We start from the raw sequence: 23682 nt of genomic DNA on the forward strand, positions 1-23682 counted from the left end.
TGCGGCGGGTGGAGCGGCCATGGCGCTGTCCGGCGACCTGTGGACAGAGCTGCCGGCTGAGCACCGCATCTTCTGCTCCGTCCTGCTCTTCTCGTGGGCCGTCTACCTCTGGGAGGCTTTCCTGGCGCACCGGCAGGTCGGTGGGGCTCTGGCGGGGACAGTCGCTGGCAGGCCGGGGCTGTGCCGGGCCCGGCCCGGCCTCACGTGGAGGATGTCCGGGGCCGGGGCTGGGGCCGGGGCTGGGGCTGGAGCCGGGCGCCGTGGGGTCTGTCACCTGCCTGTGGAGGGCTCGGCCCTGCCCGGGGCGCGGCCTCAGCGCGCTGTAGCGGATGGTGGGAGCGCTCACAGCGACGAATTGGGCGAGTGCGGTAGGGTCACCGGCGACTCGGCATCCCTAGCAGCTCTGTCCTCCTCCCCGGGACAGTTGAGAAGAGAGAGCGGTATGAGCAAAAATGAGAAAATGCGTGAGTTGAAATAGCGACAGTTTAACCGGTGAAGGAAAGAGGAAGGAAGCGCTGCGAGCTTCCATCCCCGAGCAGGTGATGCCTGGGCAGCCTCCGAGCGATAGCCACCCTGGAAGGCACATCCCAGCCCCCGCTTCTTATTGCAGAGCACGACATAGAGGACGGAGTGTCCCTTTGGCCAGGTGCTGGCTGTCACCAGCCAGCCACATCTCCACCCCCAGCCTGCCCACCTGGCAGGTGTAGCAGCATTCACACACCGGGGTGTTTGAGCCCTGGGATCAGGGACAGTGCAGCCTGATGCCCCGAGAGGGGAGAATGTGTTTTGAAGTGACAAAGGGTAGGAGCTTTTCCTTAGAGAACAGGTAAGTATACTGAAACAAGACAACTGAGGGAAAAGACTTTTAGTCTTAAAATTTTTTCAAGTGGCAAGTTCTTTACTGAAAATGAAATATCACCTCGTTTGTGCAGCCACTCCGTAGGTCTGTGTTCTGGTGAAGTCACATGGTTTGCACAGGAGGATCTGGTGTTTGGTTTCAAATGAGCTTAGCTGTTAACTGTGGTGTGGTAAGTAACATCCTGTGAAAAAATCCGTTTGTGTGATCTGTATTTGATCACACATAAGTTATTAAATCAGCAGTTCAGTTCCTGGTTACAACATAATAATTATGCTTCAGTTTTATATTTAGAACTTAATAGAAAACTGGAATTTAAGAATAATTGTTCCTTTGTGTGTTGGTTTTTCTTTTTAATTTTCTGTAGTGGCCCATGGGATCATTTTATGTGTTATTTTAAAATCTTATTTATCTCCTTTAAAATATTAGGTGTAGACTTTTAAGTTTTGTCTTCAATTTTTCAGAGGCGGGTGTATAGAACAACAACACATGTACCACAGGAACTGGGACAGATCATGGACTCAGAAACATTTGAAAAATCTCGCCTCTATCAGTTGGACAAAAGTACTTTCAGCTTTTGGTCAGGCCTCTATTCAGAGGTTGAGGGCACTGTAAGTACCTTTCATATGATATTTTTCATGTACTCAAACTGTGAAGTACTTTGGTTCTTAGTGATCCCATGCAGCTGCACCATTGGCATTCTGGTGTCTACAGCAAACACTGACATTTATATTCTGGTTTTCCTTGTGGCTGTATTTGCTACACAAAAAGAAGTAATTATTCGGAAAGCATGTCATTTCTTTCTGCAGTGCTGAGTCATACTGCACAACTACCGTGTTAACTTACATTTTAATTATACTCTATAGGAGTTTGCATTGCAAAATAATTAAGCAGCATGAGAGTTATTTTAAACTGTTAAAATACAGACCTTTCCCTGTGTTTGGAGGAATGCAACTACTTTCATTTTTAGGTAAAATTTAAGTAGAAAGTAAAAAGAGAAGTTTATGAGAACAGGGAATGTACCAATGGATACTTCTGAAGTATAAGAAGAATTACACTGGGCAAGTAACATTCACATATATGAGAGAACAGAGCCATTAAGTTAGCACAAAATATTTATGTGTGTGATTTACAGTCTTAAGAGAAACCTGTTCTAACTCACTGCTGAAATGCATTGCTTATCACTGGGACAAAAGGAATCATAAAATGCCTGGCATTGCAAAGTAAAATTGAATTATGATCCTACTTCATGATGAACCTAAAGAAGCATAAATGTCAGTTATAAAAGATAATGAAAATAGGATTGTAAAATAGTCAGTGATGTAACTGTAGAACAATGATGCAAACCCACTACTCAGAAATTTGGGTTACCTCTTAACTTTCACATTTCCTGATCTCCTTTGTGCTGCTTGACCTGTATTTCATTTCCTTTTGTATGAACTTCTAAGAAGGATGTATTGTCAATGCAATCTGTTATATTCCTCTTGTTGGGATTTTCAGTATTCTCAGTAGAACTCGAGACAATTTTTATATGAGTTTGAAAAGTTTTATGTTTCTGCCTGATTTTAGAGGTAGTATTTCATTTGGAAATCAAAGCTGCTCTCTGGCAGTGGGTTGGTGGATAAGGTGACGTGGAACCAGCTAGCAAATACAATGAGTCAAAAGGCTCTGAAGCTTTTTCTTGATTTCCAGAACTTGAGCCAAAACAGGTTCCTCAAGTTTCTAAAGAAAATACGCATGATTGGAATGAGCATCTTTTACCACTGAATTTAGTGCCCTGCTATTCAAAGACTTGAATCAGTTATCTGTGCTTATCTTCTTCTGGGCCTACTGTTGTTATAGTTGCCCAAAACATTGTAGCTGCTAAATAAGAGAGACATGAGTTTGCCAGATGGACTGTTAGTTGAATAAAGAACTGGCTGGATAACTGCATACAAGAGATAAAGCAAATGGCTCAGTTTTGAAGTGGAAAGCAGTGATGGCTCTCAAGGGTCCACATCTGGGAGAATGCTGTTTAGTATCTTCAAGGGACTGAGCGTACCCTTGGCAGGTTTGCAGCTGACACCAGGCTCGGTGGGCAGCTCATGGGCAGGAGGGACAGATGCTGACCTTCATCGGCTGAAGGCATGGGCTTATGTAAATCTCATGGAGTTCAACAAGGCCAGGTGCAAAGGGCTGCACATGGGTCAGTTCAATCCACAGCACCAGCACAGGGATGAGTTGACTGAGAGGAGCCCTGTAGAGAGACTTCAGGGTCCTGGTAGATGAAAACTTGGACATGAGCTGGCAATGCATGATTGCAGCCCAGAGAGCCAACCTTGTGCTGGGCTGATCCCCAGCAGCAGGGGCAGCAGGGTGAATGTCCCCCTCTGCTTCACTAAGATGAGTGAAGCACAGAGGGAGATTCACTGCCACCCATGGAGAGGCACAGCAGGACCCATGTCCTGCCAAGTGGGGTGAGTGAGCAGCTTGCCAGCACGGTTCCTTATTAAAACTAGCTCTCCAGGTTATGTTTAGTCCATTTCCCGTTGTTTCCAGGCTGGGAGGAGGTGGTTGAGCCACAAGATCCTCTCCAGCGTGCTGCCTTTGTTCTCCTGAGCACTGCGTGGTAGGCAGTGTAGGGACAGCCACCTTTTGCCTTTGTGTGGAAACAATGTGGAGCTGTCTCTCTTCAGGAAGCAATTTTGTGTGTTTGGTAGTAAATATCATTGTGGGTAAAGCACTTTCTCTTGTGTCGTCTTTTATTTATACTCCTGTGTTTATTCACATTATTCTTTGTTTTCTCAGCCCACAAGGTCCAGGGTTGCAGTCCTCTGCCATCTTGTTTTTGCCTTGGGGGGACCGGGCAATATCTTGCCTTTGTTGGTTAAACCAGTTCTCTCTTTTGTACAGTTTTCTTTTCAAAGTTGTATTTACTGCTGTTTTCTTCAGTAAATTGTGACTCTAATGTATAATCACTGAGTTGGGTTTTTTTTGTTATTCCCCTCCACCATTGAAAAGGTGCACTTGAGGTGTCCTTAATTTCTCCACTGAACTTTTCAAATCACCACACTTGCTTTGATCATTTCCATCTCCTCCTGACACTGAAAATACACCTTGAGTGTTAGGTTGTAAGAGTAAGCCTTTTCAAAATAAAGAAATACATAAACCCCATGTGTTATCAATATTGGAAGGCTGCTTGCTTGAAAACTGATTTTATATATTGTGATGCATCACTCGCTAAGAAGGTAAATGTGAAACATTTACAAGTTGAGCTGTATGAGAAATGCTGCCAGGCCTGGCTGTGAGCTGCAGTGAGCACTTACTTCAGTAGCTCTAGCATGGGCATTTCTTTGATGTTGGTGTACCCCAGATGTTCACTCCCTGTTCCTTGGCAGCCAGTATGTCAGGAGAGGCTGGGAGCAGGCACGAGGAGGAGACCATGAAGCTTTCTTCAACATGGCTGTAGCAACTCCAGTACTGAAACTGGGGCTTTTCTCTGGGCAGGGAACACAGGTGAACCTCTAGGAGAAGAGGGCAGCTCCTCTTCAAGAGGAGAGGCTGCAATATGAATATATGTGTGTGGTTATACAACCACAGGGCACATGAGCTTTAAGGTCTTCTGAAGATGTACCTTTCATCTGAGCCAGTACAGTGGCAAAGTATACAGAAAACAGGCTTGGAAATATGCTAGGTTTTCACAGGAAAAAATTACTTACCTGCTCTCTGTTTCTGTAAAGTAAAAATTAATTAATGCCAGATATTCCAGGATTGTTTTATCACTGTTATGATCAGAGGAGTGGCAAAAAGCTAATTATAAAACTGGTCTCATTCACCCTTAAAAGGTTCTTATCATGCTGAAATGTTAATAGACTAAGATGAAAGTGTGTTTCATACTACCTCTGTGGTATGTGGTTTTGTTTTTAAGATGATTCTCCTCTGTGGAGGAATTCCTTTTCTATGGAAACTGTCTGGTCAGATCTCTGGTCGTGCTGGGTTTGGACCAGAATATGAGGTAAGTAGGTTTTATATTCCTGTGAGAGTGTTTAGTCCCTACTGCAATAATTATTTTTTAAATTGGTATTTAGTTAAAAGTGAGATTTAGCTAACCTGTAATACAGTAAAAATAACAGATATTTTCTGGTGCACACAATGACTCTGATTCTGAGAACTGGTAACAGAAAATTAGCTTGCTTTTAAATTAGCTTACTAATTGAAACAGCCTTATGTGTTAAAAGCAAAGTCTGGTATCTGCTTGAGTCAAATGGGATGGTGGGCTGGGGTTTAGGGAGCTCTTTATTTGGATGTTTTATTTTTATTAATCCTAGAATTGATCTACCTGCACACTAAAAGGGTAAGAAATTTGAGTCTACTGCTTATGTTACCTTTGTGCTGTGGATGAGGCATGTATCCAAATTTGTGTTCCAAATCCTTAGTAAGCTATTATAGTGAGCAATAATTAGTCATCATGAACAAGTTAATTCTGTGAATTTATCTAGCATCATCTTCTAACCAGTTTCAGTTAAACTACAACCTAAAAGCCATTTTTAACACCCAGAATATTTGCTAGTATGGGTCAGTAAGTATCAGGTGGTTTTGATATCAGGTTTTGTTTTGTTTTATTTTTTAGATTGTTCAGTCTTTGGTATTTCTGCTGCTTGCAACACTCTTCAGTGCATTGACTGGTCTCCCATGGAGTTTATATAATACATTTGTCATAGAAGAGAAACATGGCTTCAATCAACAGGTATTGCAGAGAGCACTTGTACTGACCAAATTGGTTCCGATTGCTTAGATAGACTGGTCCTTTCATGAATGTGCCACACAAAATAATGGTTTGGGTCAGGCTTTACTAAGGAAGAGTGCATCTGCATGGGCTTGAATCCATGTAAATGTAAGGAGCTACTAGGAGAGTTCCTTTTTGATTGACTCTGATTCTTATGACACTGTCATTGCTGTTTTGCCATTTGTCTTGTCTTAACTGAAGGGATCAGTTCACTAACCAGAATGGCATATTAGTATTTACATTGACATCACTGATCTAATTTATCCTTTCTTTGCAGACGCTGGGATTTTTTTTTAAGGATGCTATCAAGAAGTTTGTTGTGACTCAGTGTATTCTGTTGCCAGTGACATCCCTTCTGCTTTACATTATTAAAATAGGGGGAGACTACTTTTTTATCTATGCCTGGCTCTTCACGTTGGTTGTTTCCTTGGTGAGTATGAGAAGAGGTTTGGGTTTCTTCCAGACTCCAGCTTACTGGCATGGCTCAGCATGCTGAATGCAGCTGAAAAGAAATGAAGAAAAATCTAAATCTCCTGTGAATTTTAATGTCTACAAACTGTTAACAGAGTGTCTTGCTCTCAATATACTTGTTCAGGAATAATAGCTCATATTAGTTGTCCACATTAATGTCATATATATATATATAATCTATTTAATACTGGAGTGTCTTCATCAATTGAAAGAGAAGCACTGATAAAGCTTTAGAATAGGTACTGGAAATACAGCACTATGTGGTGATTTGTTTTCCTTTCTCCTGAACATAGAGGTGAGAACCAGAACATACGCCACGTTCCTCTCTCTCACTTTCTTATCACAAACTAGTATTTTATTTTTGCTCTGCCTGCACCTTCCTGTTGAGCTGTCCACATAGATTTTGTTCTGAGGTTCTACAGATGCTTTAGAACCTGATATAACAGGGGTTGGTCTATCTTTTATACTGCAAAAGCTAGAAAATAAAGCATCTTGGCGAGCTGCAAACTTCTGTATTGAAAGAACATTTTCCTGGCTCACTCTTTTCCTCTGAGCTCCCTCCACCCCTGAGAGTTAAATGCATGCTTAGACAATTGGTGTGTTGCCACCTCACTGCAACTTTATAGTTGCATTTTCAGGCTTTAATGTGTCTGAACAGCATTTGACATGCAAAATCATCCTAAGAGGTATTAGATTTACCCTTTAGAGTCTGGTTTAGGGAAAATTCCAGTTCCATAACTCTGTAATCAGAGTTAGAGTTGCATCCTCCTACTAGTCTGTTATGCCTGCTGATACCAAGGCATTACACAAAGATCTGAGATAAAACCTTAAAATTAGGCCCCACGTGCCTATATGGTCTGAAACACTAGTCTGGACTGAAAAGCTGATTTTTACTCTATGAAATACCCTCCTACACCTTCTGCAAAATATCTGCAGAGATTTAAGCCCCTAAAAATTACAGTAACAAAACTTATTTTAGTGGTGTTTCATATTGATGCCCTCACTTGCTGTGACTTTGCTAAAGTCAGTTTTTCTGATTTTTGTTTTCATTGGACTTTTTCAGCAGTGCACCCACTGTCAAAAGTCTATGTACTTGTTTTCAGTAAAATAAAATGTATCAAGATAATTTTGAATTTAATGTTGATGTCCGTTTGCCTCTCATATCCTGTTCCTTTTTATCTAACCAGAATTTAAACTTATAAAACAAATAAATAAAAATAATTTTGTAGTGATCCAGAGTGTGAGGAAAGGGAGTTCAGCTTTTCTTTCTGTCTCATTATTCTAGTTCTGGATTTCTCAACTGGGCTGCAGCTGATGCCAGTTTGAAGAGATGCAGGTGTACAGTAGTGATGTTTTTAGGTCAAGGCTATTAGTCATTGTGGAGACAGAGGCACGGGGCAGACAACTGCCTTAGCCCTGCAGACAGTTGGGAGACAGAAAGAAAGCAGGGGACATGAAATTTCTTGCCTCTTTTTAGACAGTTGTTTTGCAACTTAGCAGGAATTAGTCCCACTTCTTCTATCTCTTGGTTCCTTCATCTCTCTGCTGAGTATGAAAAACTTTAGAGCTTTCCAGGCTTGCTGGAAGTGACAGCCTTTCACTGATGAGCCCCCTGCTCCCAGAGGCCTTGTCTTCTGCACTGTTCACAGTAGTTCTGCTCAAGTGTGTAGGTGCTTTGTGCACAGTTTGCTGAACTGTGGACTGGCCACCAGACAAAGCAGCCCATAGAGAGCCTGCCTATAGATCCCACTTCATACAGGACTCTGAATGACTCATGAATGCTGTATGACTTTATCAAGTGTTTTTTTCTGAAATTCTGCCCTCTTTTTGAACTTTTTGCTCCACCTTTAGCACTAAATAGGTTTGCATGTCCTGTTCTTAATATCTGCATGTGTTTGCAGGTGCTTGTTACAATCTATGCAGACTATATTGCACCTTTGTTTGATAAATTCATTCCGCTTCCGGAGGGAGAGCTCAAGCAGCAAATTGAAACAATGGCAAAGAGCATTGACTTCCCATTGACTAAGGTGTATGTTGTTGAAGGTGAGGTTTTGTTATTTTTTTAAATAAAAAGGCTTTGTAAGTTTAAATTTCTGGGATTTTAGCATTGACTGTGGATGCTGTAGTAGGGCAGTTGCTAAAATTGCTCAGATACGGCAATACTTGCTAATGTCTGTAGCATTTGCATGGTCTTTTTCCTGAAGCTCAGTGTACAGCCTGAACTCATCTTCTGGTTGGAAGCATTTTCCTGGGTCTGTGGAATGGAAATACACAGCTCGGTCAGGAGTGGAAGCACAAAAGTATGCAATATTATAATTTTAGAACTGTAAAACAAAGGGAATAGCTGTTTCCTTTCACCTTTGCTGGCACATTTGAAAGAATTCTACACAATTTGGCACAGGTTCTTTGCCTGGAGCAGTGTCAATTCAGAATGCTCTTTCTACTCTAAATCTGAAATTGCAATCAAATTTGCTTTTCTTCTTGGACATCAGCTGTTCATGACTGCTCTTATGGTTTTAGTGCTTTTAGTGATTACACACTACATTTCTCTATTGGAGTCATCATTACTTAGATTTTAGAATATGTTTCAGCTTCCAAACAGATCTGCTTGATGTACAGTTCATTTGGGGACTTTGAGAATTCCTCTGGAAGAATCTGGTCTGTCATACTGTACAGGCTTCAGTGCATGGAATTATTCAGATCATGGTCTTTAAATTTTCCCCTCAGGTTCTAAGCGTTCTTCCCACAGCAATGCTTATTTCTATGGATTCTTCAAGAATAAGCGGATAGTACTCTTTGACACACTCCTGGAAGATTATTCTGCTTTGAACAAAGAGCCAGCAGAAGGAGAAGATGGTGAGAATGAAGAAACAAAGTCCAAAACCAAAGTGAGTTTGTCTTTCATTGTGTTGTTTATATTAACTTCTTGGTGAGATATTCCCTTGTGTTTTCTAATGTGTTTTGAAGGTCTTGAGTAAATTGCTAAAACCCAAACCCTAATGATTTCAACACCAAATTATGCCTGGTTTGCTAATTGGAATTCTGAGGCTATGTGAGTTCTGCAGATACCACCAGAGACTGTAAAAATCCACAGGGGCTTTAGCAAAACATTAGTTCCTGCATGTAAAAACTAGATCTTCCCTATAATTCTTGGAATAAGGGACCTGTTCGGGGTCCTCCTCTTCTCTTGGGACTGCCATACCAAAGCTTCCCTTTGAAGAAAATACTTCTAATTCTTAGTGTGTCATTTGTGTGCCTTTTACTGCATGCAGAGTTTTTGGTGCAGGAGGACAGACAGATTGCACATGTGCATTCTCTCATGCTCTGGTCAAGAACAGGATGGTGGCCTGCCACTGGCCTTCCTTTGATGTGCAGCTGCACATCATGAGTCTGCTGGAACTGCTGTTGTGGCCTCAGAAGAGTATGGAAATGACTAAAGCTAATAGAATATTTTCTGGATAACCTGAAGGACTTATTCTGAGAAAAACAAATGGCCTTGTGCAGTTTAGACCTAAGGTTAGGCCAATTTCTAGATTGTTGTTCAGTCCAGCTTCTGTTCCTTGACACGTCAGTGGTGTCCAGGGTTTTGTTTGGCAAATACTGCTGAAGTGGGTGGTGAGAGGGAGGGGATATTGAGCTCACCTGATCTGGTCATAATGAGAGACTGTGTTCCATTTCAACAGGTTCTTCAGCCTTTATGTTTGCTTCTGACTTGCTAATGGAACTTTGAAGGTGCAGGTGTCCTTCCTAATTATAGCTTTAAGGCGTGTCATAGGGCTTTTTGAAGAAGACAGTTCCTTTTAAAAGGAACAGTACTGCCTTGGGAGGAAGGCTACATGTTGAGTGTTGAAGGAAACTAGTAACAAGGCTTTGCTCTCAATTCTCCTCTGAAGGTCTGCAGCTCTGAATACCTGCTTCCAGTGTAATGCTTTGCTTGAGTAAAAAGACAGGATGAGAAGGGATAGGAGAGCATTTGGAAGGCGAATCTTCCAGTGTTCTTTCAGATTTGCATCAGCATGTTTGCATACATAGAAATAAGAGATCACCACCTCGTAGTAGAAATCTTCTTAACCTTAAAAGGTTATATTTCTGTAAGTATCTTCATGAAAAAGGCTCAGCAAGAAATTATATGTGTATTTCTGGTATTAGAAGGGAATGGCCTGATCTAGGGACACTTAAGTGATTAAGAAAAAAACAAATTAGTAAGAAATTCATTTGGTTGTGTTCAGACATACCTGATAATACTTCTGCTTTGTTATTCCTCAGAATAAGAAACAAGGATGTAAAAATGAAGAAGTTCTGGCTGTACTCGGTCATGAATTGGGTCACTGGAAACTAGGTCATACTGTCAAAAATATAATCATCAGCCAGGTAAGTTATTTTAAACTTTTTTTGCTTTTTTTTCCTAGAGCATCTGTAATTGTAGCTATTTCCAAATGCCCTCTTCAAGATTTGTTAGTGTACATTCACCTGATATGCTGTGTGACAGGAAGCTGGTCTGGATCACAGCCATCCTTCTTCTCTGTTCTGTGTGTTTCAATAACAAAAAATATTCTGGCACCTTCTATTTTTAAAAAGACAAAAAAAACCCATTTGGATAGCTAATCACCCCCTCTAGAAAACTTGATAAGGTATGGTCCTGCCTCTTCGCTCTGAAAAGCCAGGCAAGCACAGTGTTTGTACAGGACGCTGCACAGCTTGGATGGAAGCACAGATTGTTTCCAGGAACAGAAGTACAACACAGCACAGACACATTTTGTTTGGCTTTAAACTTTTCAGAACCTATACTTAATTCCAAGGAGATGGGTTCTATCCTGTACTCCCTCCTCTCTTCTCTTCTTGCTTTTTCATCTCCCTTCATTATTTGTTTTTTGTTTTTTGCTCACTGGCAGAAAATAGTGGTTCTTCTACTGTTGCATTTTCAGAAAGCAGGTAAAGACCAACTGTTTGTTTCTCTCTGTGTATTAGTTCAAAAGTAATCTACTTTTTTTTTTACAGTGGCATCCATTTGCAAATCTATAATGTGATGTTATGTAGACCTATCTTAATCAAGAATATTTTTTCTTTTCTCCAGATGAATTCCTTCCTTTGCTTCTTCTTGTTTGCTGTGCTAATTGGTCAGAAAGAACTCTTTGCTGCATTTGGTTTCTATGACACCCAGCCTACCCTGATAGGCTTGATGATTATTTTCCAGTTCATTTTTTCACCTTACAATGAGGTAACTTGTTTTCAAGACATAGACTCTGAAGTATCATCCTATTTAAATAACGATTCTGTTTTTTCAGGGGAAGGTTGAATTTCTAGGGGCTGTATTGGGTGTCTCATTTAGATAATCAGGCTTAGTGCTGCATGTTGGGTAGCACTCCCAGTTTCAGGTATGGCTTGGATAAAGCTTAGTGAGATCAGTCTACAACCACAGCCATGTGTGGGATGTGGGAAGCTAGGTTTGGTGGTATTTACTGGCACTGAAGGAATTTGCAGATAGCTGCATTTTAAAGTAATTTTAATGCATTTCTCTCCACAGGTTCTCTCATTTTGTTTGACAGTATTAAGCCGACGATTTGAGTTTCAAGCTGATGCATTTGCCAAGGAACTTGGGAAGGCTAAAGACCTATATTCTGCTTTGATCAAGCTAAACAAAGATAATTTAGGATTCCCTGTTTCTGACTGGATCTTTTCAATGTGGCATTACTCCCACCCACCCCTTTTAGAAAGACTTCAGGCCTTGAAAGATGCAAAGCAAGAGTGACAGCACTGATTGCTGGTTCAGAGACAGTGCTTCCATCTCAGAAGCAAAGTTCAGAGCTGCTTTTTAATTTTTTTTTAAATGGATAATGCGAATTAAGTGCGCTGTTAACAGCACCACAGATCTGAGTATCCTGAAACAGGTATTAAATTATAAATGACTTATTTTTAACAAAAACAAAACTGTGGAACTTAATTCAGAAAAAGTGCTGGGTGAAGACCTTCCCCCCCACCCGCCACACTGACTTTTATTTCCATATCATAGTACAGACTTTTAAAGGGAGGAAAACAAGTGTAGAGTTCAAAGCACCTTTCTCTTCAAGTTTATGTATGCCTTGAACATTGCTTTTGATGCTTTTTCTATTCTCAGCATTCTGTGAACCTTCCCAGTCTCACCCTCTTCACAGTGAAGAGGCTTTGGGTGACTTGATTTTCTGTATAACGATACTTGTGCTTGCTAGTGTGTTTTAAAAAGCTGAATGCAGCTGCAGGCTTTTCTCCTGCATTCATGTGTGTCATAATGAAAAATACTACTTAAGAAAACCTTCTTTCTCTGAAGTGTGGGAAGAAGGATGAATTATAGCTGAGGAAATGTACCATGTCTTCCTTGAAAATGAGCACTAGGTGGTATTTAGTAGCATTATAGTGGGATTAGGCTGCTCCTATTGCCCCCAGGGCTGCTGGGGGTATGGAAGGATGTTACAAAGAATCAGAATGGGACCCACACATTTGAGAAAATTGCTAATTCTCTCTTGTTCTCCCTTTTTCCACATCTCCGTTCCTCCATTTCTCTTGTGCTTTGCCTAGATTTCTTGTGTATATGGAAGTGTTCAGTTGCTCAGCCAGTTTATCAGAGCCACACTTTCATTCTGAGGGGGCTTATCCTCCATTCCATTGAGGGTTTTTCATTAATATGAATCCAGCTGAAATAGTAGTGTTGGCATACTTACTCTTCATCATTGTTCTTATATGTCAAAATTCTTACATATAAAAAGCCCAGGAAAAAGTTTGCCCACATCAGTTACTGAAGAAAAAAGTGGGTAAACGTGGAAATGGCTTCAGCATTGATTATCTCAGACTTTTCTGATGAAAAATAGGATTATATTTACTTTTGTTGAAGTAAAAATAAAAGTAAGATATAAGTTTGCATGTGCATACAAATGTTTTAACCAGTGTGAATATACATACTCCATATAAAAATCAGATTTTCTATCTGCAGTAAATTAAAAAGTTCTGCTCAGCTCTGTACAAAGAGAGAAGTCATCAAAGCAAATTGTCATTGTTTCACATGTCATAATATTCTCATACATTTTATTGTTAGCTTAAATTTGTTTTTCTGATCATAAGGAAAAATGCCTTACAAGATGATGGGCACAATGATGTCTTGGGTGAAACAAGATGTTGCTGAAAGCCCTTTGTATGCCTTATTCTAATTGTGTTTATACCCCAGCAAATATGGAGCTAAGCTATAGATACGGATTTAGGAGACAGTTTTACAAGTCTGGAGAGCCTATATTTGTCATGTGAACTGTATTTAATAAAAGGCCCTCAAAAATAAAAGCATTAACTTGAATCTGTCAATTCAGAAGAATAAATGTGTCAAGTTTTGAATGAGATGTTGGCTGGTGTAAAGCTATGTTAAGTGTGCTCTGAGAAAATAATTTGTCTCATCTATTAGGTAAAAATTGTATGCAAAAATTAATTTTCTGGCTATTCCAGAAATTTGGGTAAATGCAAACAAAAGGAGATTAAAGTGTGAAGATGAAGGAAATGCCAGTTCCTATGGAAGCATGAAATACTTAAAATACCTAGCTCACAGGTGAAGATAGTGTTCTTATAGCAATTGCCTGTTACTTCCTTTTCTCCCTATCAGTATTTAATTATCTCTGCAGTTCTTCTAGCTGGATTTCATATATAACTACTGAACAAGGTTTCAGAGTTGGTTCCATTCTGCTCCAGTTGCTTCTCAGCTCTACAGTTGTAAGTGTGTGCTGCTGAGCTCCTACCTGCCCACATTCCTACTGGGCATCTGGAGTGCATCAGCTACACCTTGCAGACCTTCTACAGCCTCATATTGCTTCCTGTCTCCCTGAGAATGGTCAAAATTACACCTAAATCTTCCTGTGCACCTTCTGCCTTCCCAGGTACCTAAATGCTCCCACAGTGTCTACACAGCCACGTAATAAGCCAGCATCAGCTTTGTGACAAAGTAGGTCTGCTTAAGAGCAGCCACCTCCCTTCCAGGGAGTGACCAATTTTAAGGAAAGAGGCAAGAAAATTACCAAGCGTGCATTTAATTTTCTGTTACTTCTAGCAAATACTCTTCAGATACTCAAGGGAACCCAGAGCAGAACATCTCTGGCATCTGTGGGACTGCTGGGCATTCATCAGCAGAGTCCTGTCCAAAGGCTGGAGCTTCAACTTCTGCTTCCTGCCTTACCAGCTTTTTCTGCTGGTCTAAGTAGAAACCTGAGAGAAGATACGCTGAGGAAAAGCAGACCTTGAAAGGTGACAGAAGGACTAAAACTTGAATCCTTTGTCAACGTGAAGCTTCATGGGTCTTGGCAATGTGTGCTGGCGGCCCAGAGAGCTACGTGCCCTGGGCTGATCCCCAGCAGGGATGGCAGGACGAGGGAGGGGATTCTGCCCATCTGCACAGCTGCCTCCAGCTCTGGCATCCCCTACACAAGAAAGATCTGTTCGAATGAATCCAGAGGAGGCCACAGAGATGTTCCCCCCACAGACATGGTGGAGCCCCTCTGCTCTGGAGACAGGATGGGAGAGCTGGAGGTGTTCACCTGGAGAAGGCTCCAGTGAGAGCTCAGAGCCCCTTCCAGGTGATAAAGGGGCTGCAAGAGAGCTGAGAGGGACTTTGGACAAGAACCTAGAGTGACAGGACAGGGATGGATGGCTTTAAGCTGAAGGAAGGTAGATTTAGATCAGATATTATGAAGAAATTCTTTCCTGAGGGACAACTGGCACAGGTTGCCCAGAGAAGCTGTGGCTGCCCATCCCTGAAAGTGTCCAGGTTGGACAGGGCTTGGAACAACCTGGTCTAGTGGAAGGTGTCCTTGCCCATGCTTTAAGATGATCTCTAAGGTCCCTTCCAATCCAAACCATTCTGTGATTCTGTGATAAAACAGGCATAAACGTCTGCCTTTCACAGCGTTTCAAGCCCCTCCATTTGTTCACGCAGGACTGTTATGGGCACAGGGCTCCTTACTGCTCTGGGTCGCCAGCACCTCCTGCTGCTGTGCACGCGGGGCAGGTGCGCAGGCCGTGCGTGCCGGTCGGCTCGCGATGCCGGGGGCGATGCGCGAGCCCCGTGCCCGCTCAGGCTCCGCGGCGGCGAACGCGGCCCGCGGGGCCCGGAGCGGCAGCAGTGCGGCTGCCAGGCCGGCCCGCGAGCTGCAGGGGGCGCTGCGGCGCAGGACCCGCCCGCGGGGCCGCCTCCGCGCGCGCGCGCGGCGGCCCGGACGTGACGTGGAGCTGGGGCCGCAGCCCCGCGCGGCTCCTTTGTGCGGCGGGGGCGATGCTGGCGGGCGGCAAGAAGGGCGCGGAGGCGGCGGCGGGCGGCGAGGCCGGGCCGGAGGCGCCGGTGCCCCCGCCCGCCGCCGCCGGGGCCCTGGGCTCCACTTCGGATAGCGGCGGGGCTTCGGAGCGCACGCCCCGCAAGAAGGAGCCGCCGCGGGCCTCGCCGCCGGGCGGTGTGTCCGAGCCGTCGGCCGTCGGGGCCACCCCTGCGCCCGGCGCCGAAACCACCGGCATCGCCGAGACCCCCGAGGGCCGCAGGACCAGCCGCCGCAAGCGAGCCAAAGTAGGTGTGGGGCAGCCCGCTTGCGGGCCTCGCCGGCGCCTCGTGCGCGACGCGCTCGGGCCGGCAGGGGCGTCCCGGCCCCGGGCCTGCTCGGCCAGCCCTTCCTCGGGGCGTCCCGGTCCCGCTCGGCCGGCCCTTCCTGGGCCCCGGCCCTGCCGGGGGGCTCAGCACGGGGGGCTGCCGAAGGGGGCGGGTAGCATGCCTGGGTCGGAGGGCTCCGGTGTCGTGAGTGCGAAGGACAAACACGCGGGCGCGCAGGAAGCCACATTGGCTTAAGATTAAGGTCAAGATATCCCCTGTTCTAGCTCACTTTCGTGGGCTCTGGGGAGGACTCATGCCCAGTCATAAAAGAGAGTTTTATGCAGCTGTTTAGGAACTTTCTGCGGTTTCTGATCGGATACCGAGCAGTAAAAACACCCCAAGACCATGGCAGTGCATTGGAACGCTCGTGAACTTATATTTTATCAGCAAATTCTTCTGTTACTGTGGTATATGGATGCAGCCCCTCCAGGCTCATGTGCACGGGATGATGCTGGTTTTGCAGGGTTGTGAAGGTGATGGCCATGCCTAGTGCACTGTTCCTCACCTTCCCTCTGTCGCTGTTGGAGAGCTGAGTCAAGGCTCTGTAAGGGTGGAATTTAGCAATGAAATCTAACAGCTGCAAAAGGTCTCCAGTAGTTTGGGTCTGTAGTATGTAATTCTCATTTGTTCTGAATATATGAGAGCATAACCTTTTTTTTTTTTTTTTTTTTTTTTTGTAAAATCTTTTTTTGGAAACCTTGTTTCAGAAGATATTGAAGATCTTGAATGTGCCAGGGGTTAGGGTGTTTGACATGGAAGCTGAAATTACTTTTTGGAACTGTTTTGTCCTGTGGTATTGAATGTGGCTCTTCAGAGCTGTTGTGTGATGTGATGACTGAACTGGTCTTTCACACATACGAGCTGTTGGGTTGGTCAGTCTGGTGCGTCTTTTAAATCAAAATAAAGTAGGTGTAGACTGGACATAAGGAAGGCATTTTTTGCAATGAGGGTGTTGAGGCCCTGAAACAGAGAAGCTGTGGCTGCCTCATCCCTGGAAGTGTTCATGGACACATTGGAGAGGGCTTGGAGCACCCTGGTCTAGTGAAAGGTGTCCCTGCCCAAGGCAGGGTGGGTGGAATGAGATGGGTTTGAATGTCCCTTCAGTGCAAACCATTCTGTGATCTTCAGAGGCAGCATTCCTTCTTTATAGTGGTCTGGTAACTAGTAGGAATTAGTGCTTTATGTGGTTGTGTGTTGGTGGTGTTTGCACTGACAGTACCCATCTGCAAAGGGTGTTTGTCTCTTGTGGCACCCCTTGAGCACTCAGGCCAGCATGAAGTGACCTTCCCATGAATGGTTGTGGTGTGAACACAGTTTGGGAGGGTATCTAGGTTAAAAATAAATCTAGAGAAGAGCTTAGGGTGTTTAATTGAACTTGGTTGTTCTTCAGAAGTTGTGGAGCTCAAAGGGATTGGGAGATTTCAAAGGGCCTTTGGACAGAAGGAAGCTGTGTGTGGCTTCAAATAGCCCTGGTAATGTACAGATGTGCTGAGTGCTCACCGTTACTTGCTTCAGAGGGGGAGTTCACAGGAGGTCCTGGAGGTGCAACAGTGTGAAAAACTGAATATGCTGGACGTTGTGGAATGTAAATATTTAAAAGACAGCAGATAATGGATTATATTAGTATCTTAAAGAATCCAGTGTTTCCTGTACATAGGCTTCCCAAAGCTACTTTGAATTGTGCCCATTATTGCTCTTTTTTAGTGGCTGAACTTTGACTATGAAAGATTTTTTCTTCTGGTGAGAATTCCAGAGTTGTTTTTGTCATTTCCTGGTGGAAGCTGACCTGTTGGATATGGGAGGATCACTAGCTGCTTTCTTTTTATTTTTCCCATGGCTGCATATTGAGAAGTGCTTTTTTCCTTTCCAATCAGTAAGGGAATTCAACAGTGGTATACAGAACTTTCTTACTTTGGATTAAAGCTTGGTTGACTAAGCAGTATGAGATGCAGCCCTTCCAGGCTAGTTTTTGGGATTTCCATGTTCCTTCAAGTTGGAGTGAGTCTTTTTTGGCTGATAATTTTATTTATTTTTACTGGAGAACAGTAACAGAACAAGACATATATGGCAATAAAGACTGAGGGGGATGAGGGGAAGGGGTATTTCTTGTGTTGAGCCACTAGTGTGACCATTCTTGAGAGGCAGTAGCTGTGAGCCTCTGTACCAGGACAAGATTACCAGTAGGCAGCAAACCATACAGGGCACAGGTGGGATTTCTGCAGGAAATCTCATGTGCACTTCTGGTCACCAGTCTTAGCAGATGAAATTTGAGTTTGAATACATGGAGTGGACACAGAAGCTGCTTTTCATCCCTTGGCAGGGATGTGAAGGAAGGGAAGAAAATGAGAGAGGTTAAATTATAATATAATACACATTAACTGGGCTTGATGAAAGCTCCTACTACAGGGTGCTGAAGATTTTTTATTTTAGGTGGAGGCAAAAGCATTTGGAACTTGTTATGCTTTGTTGCATTTTATAACATGGTGTCTGCATAACTCAAGGTAACTCAAGAGGATTCTTTAAACTGTAAGCAATTTTGTTACTTGCAACATTAATGTTAGTAGCCTGACTTACAGGCATCTTCAGTGTGTTTATGTTCTGTTGCGCTTTTCACAGGTCGAGTATAGAGAGATGGATGAGAGTCTTGCAAACCTGTCAGAAGATGAGTATTACTCTGAAGAAGAGAGAAATGCTAAAGCTGAGAAAGAGAAAAAACTACCCCCACCACCTCCACCAGCTCCTGCAGAAGAAGAGAATGAAAGTGAGCCAGAGGAGCCGTCTGGTGAGTAGAGAGAGACCTTCTCCTCTGAAACTATTTACCAGATTTGTTCACAGAAATTAGGTAGGGCTGGGTGTGGCATCATGAATCCCATGTCTGGTTTCAATCTGGTTTTGAATAATTGTTCTACAGTGTTTTATTTGCTGGCCCCATATGTGGAAAGAGGGGAGAAACACAGAACAGCCTGATAAAGATAGGAATATGCATTAATTTAATTCCAAATGAAACCAAACCTCTTGTGCTAGGTTCTCATGATCCTTACTGACTTGTCTTTGGAAGCTTGTTGACCAGAATAGCCTCTCTGGCTCTCTGCTGCCACACCTGCTTGTGTATGAACATTCACTTAGACTGGGTTTATGGGTGGGGGGGGTTGTTATGCAGAAGAGTAGATTTAAACTACTGTGATTCCTGTGGCTTTAAACTGTGACTCTAGTTTTAAGTTCTGGTTGGATACTGTTTGCTTAAATTTCAGTATTAAATTTCAGTATTCAGTGCTTTCCTTATTAGCTTAGAAAGAGCTTCACTTTACATTGAGATGTTTTTTGGTCAGTCATGTTCAGGAGGCAGCTTTTGAAATTCGTGGTAGTAGCAGTACCCTATTCTTTACCTCCATTGTGTTTACAGCTGGCACCATTAGTGAGGTCTGTTGGTATCACTCAGCTGCCAAGAAGGTGATGCTTTTGCAAAGTTCAGAGTGAAGAGATTTCATGAGATAACGTGTATACTAATCGGTGTTAGACGAGCTGAAATCTAGCAGTTGAATCTTTGCAGGTTCATCGCTGCTGTGAGTCACTGTTAGTCTTCAGTTACCTTAATTTTCTTTCTGGCTGGCAGGTTTGAGAACATAGGGCTGATGTTAGCTTGGGGATATCTACCCTTAGTCGCAGAAAAAATATTAAAAGCTGTGGGTGTGTTTTATCTCTTACAATTTGCCATTGTAACCTCTCCTTGTTGCAGCTGTTGGCTCCTGCCTTGATACAGGAGTACTCTAGCTCATATGCTTGACAGAAATACTTGCAGTGATAAAAATCCTGCCACCCCAGCTGTAGCTGATGTAGCAAAAATGGAATTTTAATAGGTGTAATTAAGCAAATATTTTAAGCTTACTATTTAATTTAGCTTAGACATTGTGTTTAATCCTTGAGACAATATTAATATGCTTTCTTATTTCTCTCAGATTCCATTTTGTGCCTCTAAGAATGATTACTGAAATCAGTTTGAGGCTTAGTCAGTGAGGTACAGTGGAACAGGTTTTGTCCCATGAAGGAAGAAACATGGAAGATCAGCAGTGATGAGTCATGCTGTTTTATACACACAACAGCCTGTTAGTTACTTTGCAAGCACTGTATTTAGCCATCTAGATACAATCAGTTTTTAAATAGGCTGTATCTAGCTGCCTAGAAATGAGTAGATTTCAGGTCATCATATAATTTTTCTATTCCTAGAAATTCTGTGAATATGCATGAAGCAATAAAGTAGAAAGAAGACAGATTTCAAGCTGTCATTCCTCAGCTAGTCTTGCTGTAATTTTAAAGGTTTCTGAGACTATATATGTTTCTGGTTCTCTCTATTTTTGTCTTTATTGATATAGGTGTCAAGAACATCAGGTCATCTTATGCTGGCTGTTAAAAGTGCATTGAAACTTCTAATTCAGCCACCCTTTAGAAGGAGGAGGTGGCATGGAGTCTGCTGTATATAAAAGCAGTGTTTATAATTGAGGTTTTATCTCTGTCACTTGGAAGGAAAAATTGAAGTGTTCAATAAATACTGAATTGGACAGTAATACTAGTGGAGGATTGCATATTGAAAATCTAGGAAATTTTTAGTTAGCCTGGGTATTGCTGTTAATTTATTTTCATTGCAGACCTTAAAAAAATCATTCCTGTGTTTAAAGCCTGTAAAAATGCAGGTAATGCAGTAGAAACATAAACTTGTCACATTACAGCTTTTGAGCTGAAAAGCCTGATTGTGCAACTTAAAAATGTCCTGGTGCTCGTGTCTGGTATTTCATTAGCCTGTCCCCACAGACAGCTTATGGTGAAGGGGATTATTAAGTGTCACACTACAGGTGACAGCACAATGCTGGTCTTCCTTGAGTAGGTTCCATTCATGTGTTCAGCTGTGGGGAATTCCAGGTGTTCTGGCTATTACAGTCTGGATTTGCAAGATATACTGCATGCTACTGCAGAGCAGTTTCAAAAGGTGTGACAGTATTTCATGGTTAAGGGAATTTTCTGAGAGTATCTCTCCTCTTTTGACTTGAGGAATATTGTCTAATAGCAAAAAGCTTCCAAACTCCCTTTCAGTGCTGACTGATGACATTTGTGTTCTTGTTTGCCAGTATCCCTTTTAGACTCAAGGAGCTCGCTTCTTTTGGTTTTTTGGGTTTTATTTTCCTCTTAAAATATTGATTTTGTTTTTCCTCACCAAATTGGATTTTCATTTTTAGAACTACAGAAGATTTTCTTTACTACCTCCTGGCCTTTTAGTGTTGTCAGTATTCTTACTTTGTGGTAATCCTATATTTTTAGGTGCTGTTTTCCAAGGAACTGAATATGATCAAGATTAAGATCAAGGGAATGGTCAGACTTAGTGGTGCTTTGTCTCTTTATTTTATCTCACTTGTCTGTTTTCCTAAATAAATTCAGTACCCTGTGATACTTGTGTGCAGCTATTCTTAATTTTGAGACAGTGGATAATAATATGAAGTAGATTTCCTTCTGGACCTTCTTCCTCATTGCTCTTCAGCTCATGGTCTGTTATTCTGTTGCCTTGAGACTTTGAGCAGATTCTGCTCTCACACATGTTCTGTTGAGCTGCAGTAGTTTGATGTTAGCAGGGATCAGTGGTTTGCTTGCTGCTGGTTCCTTTTCAACTAGGAGAGGCAATCTTCACTAGCAGGCCTTGTTTCCACTCCTCTCTGCTCAGATTGAGTAGCATTTAGAATTGTGCCCAAGCAATCAGTAATAACAATGAGAAGAGGAAGATTCTGATTTCTTTCTGTAAGTAAGCCAAGAGCAATTTTTCCCCTCTGCTCACTGTCAGTATTAATTCAGGGATTATGAAGCCATAGACTAAAGTCACAGTCTGTTTAATTTCTTAACTTATGGAAGGCACAGGTGAAACTCTTATTGCAAATCAATGGCCCATGCTTGATTGTAAATATTCGTGTTTCAATTGTGTTAGTCTCTCCCAGAATGGAAGCAAGTCTTGAAATGTTCCCTGCAAAATAAAGTACTTGCAATGTAGATCAAGTAAAGAATTACATCTTGCTATTGCAGATATGTTTATTCACAGAATCATAACTTGGGGCTTGTGAGATCTGTCAAAATACAATTATTTGTCACAGTCTGTGAGTTTTTTTATTTCCCAGCTGGCAAACTGATTTTGTACAAGTACTAATTGTGGCTCCTCTGCTGTACTGAGGGAAAATGTCTGTCTTGTTTCAGTTCCTATTTTGTGTTATTTGTAGATGTTTAATGTTGTGACATTCTAGTTTAATCCAGTTTAGCACAGTATGGAAACATTTGTTTAACTTCCTGTGTCTTGTTTTAGGGGTTGAATCTGTAGTTCAGATGAAATTCTCAGTTAGTGTGTTAAGAACCTTAAATTACATTCTGGCAAAATTGTCCACCCAGCCTCTAAAGAGTATTAACAGTTGTATGTTCATCCTCAGGTTAGACCTTGCTCTTACCTGTTTGGAGATACGCCTGAACAGTTGTGCTCTAGGAAGCGGCTGTTCCATTCCAGTGACCATTGCAGTGTGTTTCAGTGCATGTTGCTTTGGACTTGATGACTGTTGAAGTGTGTGGTGTGAAAGAGCCTTGGTACAGCAGGAGCCAGCTGAACAGCACTGGGCCATCTCTGGAGTGTGCCATGGCTTCCTGAGCTCTGCAGGTGATGGGACTTCAGGCAGACATCTGGTGGTGGAAGAATATTGCTCATGAGCACACCTCAGAGTCAGTGCCTCCTGTGAAGTGAGCAGTGTGTGAGGAGTGTAATGGCTTTGTTCCTGCAGACACTGCAGCTGTACTCATCTCTCTTCTCAACGTGCTCTGTTCCTGCTTGTGTTGCAGTCCCGTTTAGGACTTAGATACAGGCTAAGGTAATTCTGAGACTTCAGATCTTTCAGATGTGTACTTAGCCTTTCCTTATGTTTCCACCACTGGGAATGTTGAAAGACTGATGTCTTTCAGTGCTGGGTATTGATCACATCACTGATCAATGGCATGATGTGTATTTGGCTTCAAAGACAATCTTAGTGTGTTAGAACACTGATGATGTATCAAGGGTACTGAAGCCAAATAAGTCGTCTGAGCCTTTCAAGAATTGTTCTAGCATCAAGCTTAAAGGAAGAGTTTATGGGGGAAAAAATAGGGTCTCCTGAACATAAGAGGCTTTTCAAAATGCTTTAAACTACCTCTTTGGGATGTGGGGAGACTTGGGAGCACCAAAGGCAAGATTATTAAATTCTTAGGGTTTGAGAGCCATAGAATCTGATGGTATCCATGTGCCAGATCATAAGTATTTAGCCACCAGGAATGCTACATGTGGTGTACTTCTTTATTTCCCATCAAATCTGATGTAAAGCATTCCAGTAACCTGGATAACACTTTAGAACAAAAATTTTTGGTGCCCTGAACCTAGGTTCCAGAAGATGGGATTCTCAGAAAATGGGTTTAGTTAGTTGGTGGAATTTAATACCTAAAACGCCAACTGCCGGGCCTTTATGTCCAGTATGGTTTAATTTATGGAGTAAGGTCCCTGAGTTCTCCTCTTTCCTTCCACAGGGCAAGCAGGAGGACTTCAAGACGACAGTTCTGGAGGGTATGGAGACGGCCAAGCATCAGGTGAGGGTGGCGTTTGATGCTTGCCACTGAGTAGCAAGAGCCGCCAAGTTAGGGATTGATGCTTGCAAGTGCGCATGGGTGTGGTTGTCCCGAATTTAGCAAGAGGTGCAGGAGTTGTGTAGCCACCTGTTGAAAAAGTGTGGGGTATTCAGATTTCAGTTGAGGTCTGTAACAACTGTGGAAAAGGGCACTAGCTAACCTGTGCTGAAATGCCTCAGGCCGATCTCTCATCCCTCCACTCCTCTCCATGTTCAGAGGAGTCTAAACATACAGAAAGCTGTTTCTTACCTAGCCAGTTTGTACCACCTAGACTGATAC

At 42.7% G+C, this 23682-nt stretch overlaps 2 protein-coding genes across 5 annotated transcripts in view; both read left to right on the forward strand.

Annotated features, from left to right (window-relative positions):
- Window positions 1-13418, forward strand: ZMPSTE24 (zinc metallopeptidase STE24). 2 transcript variants are annotated; one of them, XM_053964361.1, is made up of 11 exons: window positions 47-136; window positions 933-1028; window positions 1321-1467; window positions 4764-4850; window positions 5466-5582; window positions 5899-6051; window positions 7994-8135; window positions 8820-8980; window positions 10359-10463; window positions 11167-11310; window positions 11617-13418. In XM_053964361.1, the coding sequence occupies exons 2-11, from the start codon at window positions 966-968 to the stop codon at window positions 11839-11841; spliced, it is 1344 nt and encodes a 447-aa protein (XP_053820336.1). In that variant the 5' UTR covers window positions 47-136; window positions 933-965; the 3' UTR covers window positions 11842-13418. The 2 variants fall into 2 exon arrangements, with proteins under 2 accessions (XP_053820335.1, XP_053820336.1); XM_053964360.1 differs by lacking the exon at window positions 933-1028 and having other exon boundaries at window positions 1-136.
- Window positions 11830-23682, forward strand: part of KDM1A (lysine demethylase 1A) — a 31274-nt gene continuing 19421 nt past the window's right edge. Inside the window, exons 1-3 of one of the 3 annotated variants that reach the window (XM_053964357.1) lie at window positions 11830-11980; window positions 18352-18517; window positions 23305-23364. In XM_053964357.1, coding sequence (XP_053820332.1) covers window positions 11927-11980; window positions 18352-18517; window positions 23305-23364 — 280 coding nt within the window. In that variant the 5' untranslated portion in view covers window positions 11830-11926. Of the gene's footprint in view, window positions 11981-15354; window positions 15655-18351; window positions 18518-23304; window positions 23365-23682 lie in introns of those variants that run through there. The other 2 variants (XM_053964359.1, XM_053964358.1) reach the window with 2 other exon arrangements.

Source organism: Vidua chalybeata, chromosome 25 (genome assembly GCF_026979565.1).
Source record: "Vidua chalybeata isolate OUT-0048 chromosome 25, bVidCha1 merged haplotype, whole genome shotgun sequence".
NCBI lineage: Eukaryota > Metazoa > Chordata > Aves > Passeriformes > Viduidae > Vidua > Vidua chalybeata.

Bases quoted from the DNA above. Each gene is read 5' to 3' on its own strand.
- ZMPSTE24 (XM_053964360.1), top strand. From the start codon at position 20: ATGGCGCTGTCCGGCGACCTGTGGACAGAGCTGCCGGCTGAGCACCGC. The intron at 6,052-7,993 runs GTGAGTATGAGA...ATGTGTTTGCAG, and splicing joins TCACGTTGGTTGTTTCCTTG to GTGCTTGTTACAATCTATGC. The intron at 11,311-11,616 runs GTAACTTGTTTT...TTCTCTCCACAG, and splicing joins TTTTTTCACCTTACAATGAG to GTTCTCTCATTTTGTTTGAC.